This window comes from Montipora foliosa, chromosome 1 (genome assembly GCF_036669935.1).
Source record: "Montipora foliosa isolate CH-2021 chromosome 1, ASM3666993v2, whole genome shotgun sequence".
Lineage (NCBI taxonomy): Eukaryota > Metazoa > Cnidaria > Anthozoa > Scleractinia > Acroporidae > Montipora > Montipora foliosa.
Window position 1 is genome coordinate 1201561 of NC_090869.1, and position 10000 is coordinate 1211560.

The 10000-nt window shown below is 39.0% G+C and overlaps 1 protein-coding gene across 2 annotated transcripts in view; it reads right to left on the reverse strand.

Annotated features, from left to right (window-relative positions):
- The window catches only part of LOC137970037 (synaptic vesicle 2-related protein-like), a 33323-nt gene extending 27891 nt beyond the window's left edge, over positions 1 to 5432 (reverse strand). Inside the window, exon 1 of one of the 2 annotated variants that reach the window (XM_068817454.1) lies at positions 5063 to 5432. In XM_068817454.1, coding sequence (XP_068673555.1) covers positions 5063 to 5162 — 100 coding nt within the window. In that variant the 5' untranslated portion in view covers positions 5163 to 5432. The remainder of the gene's footprint in view (positions 1 to 5062) is intronic. The other variant, XM_068816836.1, reaches the window with a different exon arrangement.
- Between the last annotated feature and the right edge of the window lie 4568 nt (positions 5433 to 10000).

Here is a 10000-nt window from a genome sequence, read left to right on the forward strand (position 1 = left end):
GGAACAAAAAGGCTATAGAAAGGGCTCACCAGGTACCAACAACCACCTAATATGTATGGACAAAAGTGTACTGTACTTTGAGAAAGTCATGAGTGCAAAAAGAACTTGACCATGGGCTGGATAGATTATGAAAAAGCCTTTGATATGATCCTGCACCCTTGGATCCTAGAGTATTTGGGGCACATTTGGAGTGGTGGACAACATAAAGACCCCGCTGGCAAGTAGATGTGGCACTGAAAACTGGCAACAGTATTAACACAAGGTTGCAAATACAGCTGCCTCACATTGCCCCAGGGGCTTGCAGCGTTCGGGCGAGAAAGAACATTGAAATATTGGAAAATCTTCAAAAAGGGACATAATTATTTCTTGAATACAGTGTCCGACACTTTCCAATCATTGCTGTGGCAAATCCTTCCTACTTGCTGCCACAATGACTGTTATGATGTTTCTGTGATATTGCATAAATTACAAAGACTGGATCCTGTACAGAGTATTCTCTATTTTCAAATTCCACATATAATACTCTTTGTTTGCCCCCCAAATTTTAGGATGGAAACCATTGTTTTCAAATGCTCTTAGGAATATGCAGTGCCCCTAAAGAGCTTTAATTTTAAAACAATAGTTTATGCAAGTAGGAAAGATTTGCTGCCCGAGCTGGCCAAATTGTCCTTAAAGACTCGAAGGATTTGACAAGTGATGCCATCATTGAGAAACTAGGATGGAAGCCACTCTCAAAAAAGAAGAGAAAAGCACACTAAGGAACTGGTAAATAACTGACTTAAGGGCCTTGCTCCTGACTTTAATACCAAGCATTGCAACATTCATTCTTATAACACTAGATCCAGCGGAAACCTTTTTGTTGATAAAATCAACTTAGAAATTTCAAAACGTGGATTTTATTATAAAGGTGCAATGATTTTTAATCGTAATTGTTAGTGCCTAATAATATCTCTTATTTTTATTTTCTATTATATATTCTTGTATTATTTACAGTTATTATTAGTTTCACAGGACCCATATTGATACCAGTTGTGTAACTGAAATGGTTACCCTGTGTAATTATTATTATTATTATTATTATTATTATTATTATTATTATTATTATTATTATTATTACTATTACTATAATTAGTATGATTGTTATTATCATGGGGATTTCAAAAATAAAGAATGGAATTTTGGTCGCTCCAGCACAGATGTCTCTCGCATGAACACTTTATGTGGCCAGGGGACGTAAGGGGGCTGAGGTGAACGTGAAAAATATAACTTTTCAAGGGGACTCATTGTTATCACTCTTGTTTGCAGTAGCCCTCGCAAATACCCTTTTAACTTATCCTCAGAACTTGTAGGCAGTAGCAGGGTATCAGTTCTAGTTAATAGATGAAGATTAACCATTTACTGTTCATGGAGTACTTGAGGTTGTGTGCCAAAGACAAACCCCAAATAGAGTCTGTTATGAAAACTGTGTAAGTCTTTAGCCGAGATATTAGAATGCAGTTTGGAACAGATAAAATGTGCAGTCCTTATCCTAAAAAGAGGCAAGGTGACACACTTGGATGGACTAATCAGCTTCCTGATTATAACAAAATCAAGGCACAGAAAGAGGGTGATGGTTACAAATACTTGTACCTTGGGAGTCATCGAGCTCATGCAAAAAAACACCCTCCTTGGAACAGCTTGAATCTTAAGAAAGCTCTTGGAATGTTGAAGGACACATCTGAAGGAATGCAGGTTAAACCTACAGAGACAACCTGGAACTCAAGATCAGAGACCAGCGTGTTGATGCCGACAATAATTTATAGTGATTAAACTATTATAATAATCATCATCACCATCGTCATCATTGGTTGAGTTAGTGGGAAATTTTGACATTTGAAGGGGTTTTTCTTTTACGGTGAGAGTTTGCCCCATCCATCACTGTTTGTCAGCTAATTATCATAGTGTTAACACTGAGTGTTCCCTCAGACTGTTCAAACTAAATGAAAGGTATGCCACAGGAGGCACAACGATAAAGAATGATTTAAAGTTGCTTGGAATGTACTGTAAACAGCACTGAATACAATGAGTGAGGACAATAATTATAGAAACTCTCAAGTGTGAAGATATTAAAAGACAGAAAAAGAGGCAAGGATACGTAAATCTGGGGATCCTTGAAATACGCTAGATAAATTTAAGAAGAAAGAAATGAGACAGCTTTTAATAAGGAATAAAAAATTATAAGAAGAGCCTTCAGCTGATCTTTCAAATCAAAACTTATGGAAAAATATAATGATGGCAATTAACACATGGACAGTAGCGTTACTATGGTATGGGGCAAGAGTTTTAAAGTAGATAAAAGAAGAGTAATTGAAAGGACCCGGACAGGAAGAGGTGGCAAACAATTACCATCTACGCTGCAATGATGAACTTTGACAGAATTAACTTGCCAAGAGAAAGAGGTGGACCTGGTCTAGTAAGCTGTGAAGGGTGTATTAATAGTGAAGAACAGTGTTGGATGGGACGTGCGGAACAGACAAGGGAGAAGGCTGCTAGAAGTAGTGAAGAAGTCTGGAGTGATAGGTGTGGAAATTCAAAAAAGAAGCAGAAGTAGGAGAAGAGAAAAGTTTTTTTTTTTTTTTAATTTAAACATATTTATTTAAAGAAGTTCGCCCCAAGAGCATACACTTTGCTCATCTAGGGGGCTCACTTCTAAATAAATTTTACATTAATAAAGAATGCATAAGGGCCAGACAATTACGAAAATGAAAACGCTGAAAAGAGGTCAAAAGTGTTAATCACCTTTCTTGAAACGCTTACTTTCAATAATAAATCTCTCACTTCAAAAAACAATTCCTTGTTCTTATCTAATGTCAAAAGAGATGAACCATTTAAAAAACTATTCAATAACGTTGAATCAGAAAGATTTGACCACCTTTCAGCAAAAAGAGTCGCAGCACAGGTGAGCAGGTGAGAAGAGAAATAATGGGTAGGAAAATGGGTATAGCAATGTTTCTCGTGACATCACCCATTGTTATTAATATGCCAACCAGAACCCAATTGGCTATTGAAACAACGACTTCTCAAGGCCGCATGTGCTCTAAGGAAAATTTCAGGGAGCCCTTCGCGCTCCCAAGCATTTCAGCTGGGGTGCCCGGCCCTCTAAGTCGGTCGCCCAAATTAAGTAATTATTTAATTAATCATCTGAGATCAACAACACAGCAAGATCTTCATCCGTTTCTCTCTCTCTTAACAAAACATTGCTGCTACTGCTCTGGAGATCGTCGAACTCGCTAGTGCAAGAAAAACCTGCAACCCGTCAAATTTTTCACGCCATACATGGAAAGACGAGAAAAGTGGCAATGCTGCTGATGTTTTTCAGGTTTAAAAATAAACAAGTAAAGATTGTGGCAGGCTTATGTAATTTTGATAAAGACTGAAGGGTTTAATACAGGTAAACCTTTTTACTGGTTAGTTAGGTTGAAAAAAGTTTTCAAAACGTGAATCAATGTCCCTTGATTCTGTGAAAACTGCCGTGAAACAATGAAACGTGATGACAGCCCACATGCTATCTTTTTTCTTTTTAACAAGTTATCTTGATCTGGACGAAAATCATCGCTACAGCACATAGTATGAGTAAATGTTAAGTTGAATGAGCTTTTTGTGGATTTGGTAGAAGCGTTAGTCTGCGTATTTATTTTTAGGACATACCATGATTTGTCATGACACCAAAGACAACGCGAGATTGCTATGTTTCTAAAACAGCAACAAATAACATGATCTTTCCCTTTTTTCTTTCCTTATGTCATATACAGGGGGAAAACAACCATAACCTAAATATTTTTTAGCCAAGCTGGCGCAGCAGCGAAAAATCATAAAGATATCAAATTTGCATAAACTGCAATTCCTGGTTCATACAAAAATAAATTGCACTGCTTCACTGGCTGTACGTACCCTAGTCAGAGTAGAAGTAACAACTTTTTCAACAAGAACCAAATGCCAAACTCCAAGTGCCAAATTTAATTATATTTTTTGAGAAGGGATTAAAATCTGTGGTGCAACGTCACGAATTATGTTATGCGTGAAATCATATGGAACGGCCTTTGAACCGATTGTTTCGTTTCTGAGAGCTTTGGTAAACTGTAGCGACCAGCATATTGAAATTTTTAGCCTGCTTATCTGCTCAAAATACAATAAGCCAGAGTGCCTGGTCAGGCGGCCGGGTAATTTTTCTCACTCGCCTGAAGCCAAATGTTGGTCGCCCAGGCAACGTTAGAGCACAGCCTTGCTTCTTTTGTTCGGTGGTTAGCAAATTTGAATATCACAAGAAATTATGTGACGTCAATTTTTTGTAAACAAGAAATATCGCTTTTGACGAAGTTTAATACGTGGGTTGAGAAAATTGGTATAAAGATAATATCAGAGGTGACTGACCAGATTCAGACAGGTGTCTCGAAAACAGAAAACAAAGACCCTCAGACCCAGAAAAATCAAAAACTCGGAAACGAATAAAGTACCCCAAAACCCTCAATTGGGCTAACCCTTGGCCTAAAGTTGATTTTTAGGCCTAGGGTTAGCCAAATTGAGGGTTTTGGGGTACTTCATTCGTTTCCGAGTTTTCGAGTTTTCGGGGTCTTAGGTAGGGGTCTTCGTTTAGAGACACCTGATCTTATAGTATGTAAATTATGGCAAAAGCTTTGTATAGCTCTACATCTTAGTGGAGGGTGATTAATTTTGAGGAGACTGAGAGATCTTTTCTTACACCTACAATACCGCAGTAATTATGATTGCACTTAATCGTAGCGAACGCTTATTCGAGAGTGCGCTCGTTCAAACAAATTTCTATGTGTCATCAAGTCATGCAATTAAAAGTGATTACAACAAATTGTACATGGTACATGTATAAGAAGAAGCAACTAATCAAGACATAAAAAGACATTAGCTTACAAAGTCGTTACGCTATCTACGCAGCTACTGCAATGAAAGATTCAAAGAATCATTCAAGCATAAACTCAAAACCAAAAACAAATCCTTATATTAATTGAAATAAAATTTCAATTTATTCTTAAGTTTAGTTGCAACCCACCATTGTCCGAGTTGAGTTCCCTGATTGAGTCGTAATTTGTGCGTTGTCGACCAATTTCTGCAGCGTCTTGAAGCTCCAGTTCAACTCCATTGTTTGCCATGCCTTCTCAAGATTTTCTCGTTTGCTTGATCAATAACAATTGCGGCTTTGCGGCCTTCAAAATGAACAGTCTTCCAAGTCACATGCTGTGAAAAAACTAGGCTTAGAACTTGCTAACTGGGAACGCTAAGTACGATTATTGTGGGCCGGGTCTTACGCAATCGCCCCTTAGTCGATTATTGTTCTTTAATTAATTAAGGATGTTCCGTGAATGACATTTTTAGCTGGGGATTTTCGAAGCCCAAAGCTAAACCGGTGAAAATTAGGAGTCTCCGCATGCGCAGAGAAGCGAGAATTATTTCGCGTGCACTCACGCGCGTATTTCGCGTACACCATACTTTCCCTAGCTCACTACAAGGCAAGCCGTTTGTAGCAAAATTTAATCTTAGATACATATGTTCAATCCTTTACTTAAAGGTTTAATTTCAAGTCATCAAAGGCATTCAATGCAATCCAATCCTTAAATTTTATATGTAATGCAATACCACGAATGAACATTGATTCAATCCACGAAAGATCTTCCTGGGACGAGCGCGGCCATATGGAACTAAAGTAAACTGTGCAAGGTATTGTGCAACGTAAAGAACAGGAGATGGCGGCAGAGTGGGAAGAAGAATTTGACATTGAAGTTGAGTTTCCCAAGTTTCTAGGAGAAGTTGTGGATATAACCGATACAATATTTGCGAAATTTGACACAGAAGCTGCAGAAAAGCAGGCCCGAATTCTTGATCAAGCAGTTAGCCTGCTAAGGTCGATGAAAGAGTGTTGCAACCTTGACACGAGGGTCAAGGAAAAACTCAATTCCATCGCTAGGGCCTTAGTAGACGTGCTTAATGTGCTTCGTCGCCGGACTATCTCTCCGACTACTGTGGCTGCAGATTCAGGTACGATAGATAGGGGAAAAGGAAAAAATCCCGGAAGACCCACAGGAAAAAATAACAGATTCCCATTTTTGGATATTTTAGGGTATTTTGAAGAATACCAACAAAAATCCCAAATTTGGAAGAGTGAGACAAGTCCCAGTCAGGGAACTTGGTTGGGAATTCCCTGGTTGGGACTTGTCTCACTTTGCCAAATTTGGGATTTTTATTGGTATTCTTCAAAATACCCTACAATATCCAAAAATGGGAATCTGTTATTTTTTCCTGTGACCATCTCTCAAAATTCCTGTTTCTTCTAGCAACTCAACAGGAATTTTGAGAGATGGTCTTCTGGAATTTTTCCCTATCTATCATAGCTGAATCCGCAGCCACAGTAGATGGAGAGAGCACATCTACTAAGGCCCCAGCGATGGAATTGAGTTTTTCCTTATCCCTCATGTCAAGGTTGCAACACTCTTTCATCAACCTAATCAGGCTAATATTGTTTGATCAAGAACTTCGGCCTGCTTTTCTGCAGCTTCTGTGTCAAAGTTCTCAAATGTTGTCTCGGGATTGCATTACATATAAAATTCAAGGATTGGATTGAATCAATAATCGTGGTATTGCATTACACATAAAATTTAAGGATTGGATTGCATTGAATGCCTTTTATGACTTGAACGTACATATCTAAGATTAAATTTTGCTACAAACAGCTTGCCATAGTATGACTCACCCCCGACGGAATTGTTTGGTCTTGGGGAGAAGATCAGCTAGTGCAAATAACAGTAAGCCATCCGTTTTTTATCATTTTTCTTTTTTAATAGATGATAGGTGTCATTGTGAGCTACTCGGATTTTACTCCAGCCAGTCATGCTTGGAATAGGAACTTTTGCAGCATGCAATCAAAAAATAAATTCCAATAATTATGATTGGGTATATAGAGCTTTGCCCCTTACCTAAATCTTGGCCAAAACTCTTGGGAAAAATTCTAGCTTAAGCATCATTTGGCACGCACTCACAAAATGTATTGGTCCTTCCCCCCTTACCCCCATACCAATGTTGATAATGTGATGCAAAATACTGTGCAAGCCTTTGGTCACTTTTTAAAACAACATTGGAATGGGGGGAGGGGGGAAATTAGGATGAATTTACTCTTTATCACACAGACAAATTAGAGCGTCACATTTTCCCAACGAGTTTGTCCAAGATTGTAGTATTCTCAAGGCATGATATGATAAATAAGCAATAAGATAAGAGGGTGTTTGAACAGTTAACAAATGAAAAAAATAGGCACGCATTGCGTACGTGTCAGTAGTGCAGTAACGTGACACAGTGCTTCATTCCATAACTGTCAACTGAGCTGTGTTTTGTTTTCCAGGAGATTCAAGTTGTCTTTGCTTAATATGTAGCTCTAATAGTGCATAATTTTGCTTTGGTACCGTAAATCATTATAGTGCTATGGTAGATGTCTTGGGCAAATAGCTCCTGAGAAGACAAGAGTTACTAGTAAAATACTAAACCCGGAAAAGGAAATAGAAGGGAATCGAGAAATACTAGCCTCGAGGTAGACGTAAAGTTTGCTTCAACTTGTTTTTCACAGTAAGTTTAAGGGTGTGCTCTGCTCATCTGACAGCTTTCCAAGACAAAAGTTCACTGCAGTTAATTCCTGTCGGGCGGGGTTAGTATCTGCATGAGAGACCTCAAAATATACCACTTGCTGTGAGAACCATAGCACTGAAAATTCTATTTTAACGCTCAAAAATGAGAACGAAGCAAGGTACAGATCTTGCTAGCCTGCTTTATGAAAAACAAATGTTGATGCAAAAGTGAAAAAATATTGATACACGGGTTTTAGGAAGAGCAGAAGAAGTTTTTAGGAAGGGGAGTCAGGATGGCTTAGTGGTTATCAACCGTACCTTCCATGCGACCCGGGTTGAACTCTCGGCCCTGAGATCGTATGTGGGCTGAGTTTCAGTCGATCTCAACCGGGTACTCTGGTTTTCCTCCCTCAGCAAAATCGACTCCCAGCCTATTCCATCTGGTTGTGGTGCTGTGCTCCGAGGTCATACATGGGTCGTGTTCAGGGCCTGAGCGCCTAGCCGGCAGCACAGTTCCTTCGGTCCGCACCCTTGATTCAGTCTCCGACTGCGACTAAGGTCGTTTATCAGGTCAGGTCATACTATGGGCAGCCGTCACCGCCAAAAATACAAGCCTAGTTAATGGTTAAGAATAAACCGGAATGGTTTAATTGTCCTTTGTAGAACGGTTTATCAGAATTTGAAAAGATGTATTTAAAACACAAATGGACAAGTCACCCTTAGTGAAATGAAATAAACAAACATTAAATGGTTTAGACAATTCAGAAACTGTGTAGATACCCTTGGTGAATTGATTCAGTGAAAACACGAGTGGTTAAGTGTTTAATGAAATGGATCAGTCACCTTATGCAATCATCGCAGTTAACACAGAATTGGTCAGTGCCAAAGACCACCGGTGTAACTATCCTTGTCAAAATGACAAAGTCAAGCCTTGAATGGATCAGCATACTTTGACATGATATGCAGTGAAACGGCAAACGGTCCAGCTTACCGTACATTGGTTCAGTGATGTGACAAACGGTTCAGAGTAGTTTGAAATGGCTTATTTTATCTGCAAATGGTTAATCGTGAACCGCAATGGTCTAGCATAACATTGATCGGTTTACCATAATGTCAAACGGTTTAGTGTTACCCCAAATGGCTTAGCGTGACGACAAATGGTTTAGTAGAAAGCGAAATGGTTTAGTGTTGCAGCATGCAAGTGGTTTGCGCCGGAACCGCCAAAAATACAAAAGTGAAATTGAAATGGAATAGTCAATGTGGGGTCTTACGTCACAACCCATACGTCATTCAGATAAATATTGGCGCGTATTTGCCACAACGAGGTTCGTACCGCGAAGTGCACAAGTGGGATCGGGAACAGGTTATTTCTACCAGTACCGCCTCGTTTACTCGACTCAGTGATCCTTATTCCTCTAAGAATCCTTCTTTGTTTTTGCCTAGTTTAGCTGGATTTGTAATTTTTCTACTCTGATCATTTTGCCGTGATATCGGCAAGTTATATACATAAATGTGGATCAAAGCAAAGTAAGCACAGGAGACATGGACAGGCCGTGTTTTTCTTTGTCTTCAACTGTACGCTAGTTAGCCACTGACAATCAGTTTCTGAAAATGTGAGTTTCTGTAGAAACCTGAGCATATTTCTCTATCGTTTCAAGCCTTTCCTTGAACCTCTGAATTAAAGTTAAATATACTTGCTACCCGTTACTCATAAACAGCTTCCATGTCTTAAAACAATCAATCGCCTTATCACGAATGCTCTGGTTCAAAGTATCAGGTAGCTGTCCCGTAAAACGATGCCTCTTAACTGTATGCAGAAACCCATAAGGGTTGAAACGTGTAACGCGCGAGCACAGCTTCCGAATATTCAGTGCGAACTGATTGGTTGAATGTTTCAGTGCTAAGTACCATATTTGGAAACCCCTCGCTCTTGTTGTTCCAAATATGGTACTTAGCAAATTGAATATTCAGAAGCTTGTTTCCCAGCACACAAAGGGCCGTTACACGTTTCAACCCTCTATGGGTTTCTGCTGTATGTCAATCCTTTTGTTTCAGGTTACAATTTTTATCTTCAGTTCCATAAATTCTAATAACAAAGGATTAATCATGGTAAGGTTTTTTTTTTCCCTCTGCATTTTAAATACCCTTCAATAGCCAGTTAGAACATGAAGAAGATGAAAGAGGATAAAAGAAGAATTGCAAAGTGAAAATCCTGAACACGGCCTCATAACGACACTAAAAGAGTGGTATCGTTGAAAACCGCTGCACGTTTCTATATAAAGCAAAAGTGCTCATAACAATCAGCAATGCAGACATGTCAAGGAGCACCTACTTAGGTCAAACACTCAGATGGAATTGAAAGAAAAAGAAAAAAACAC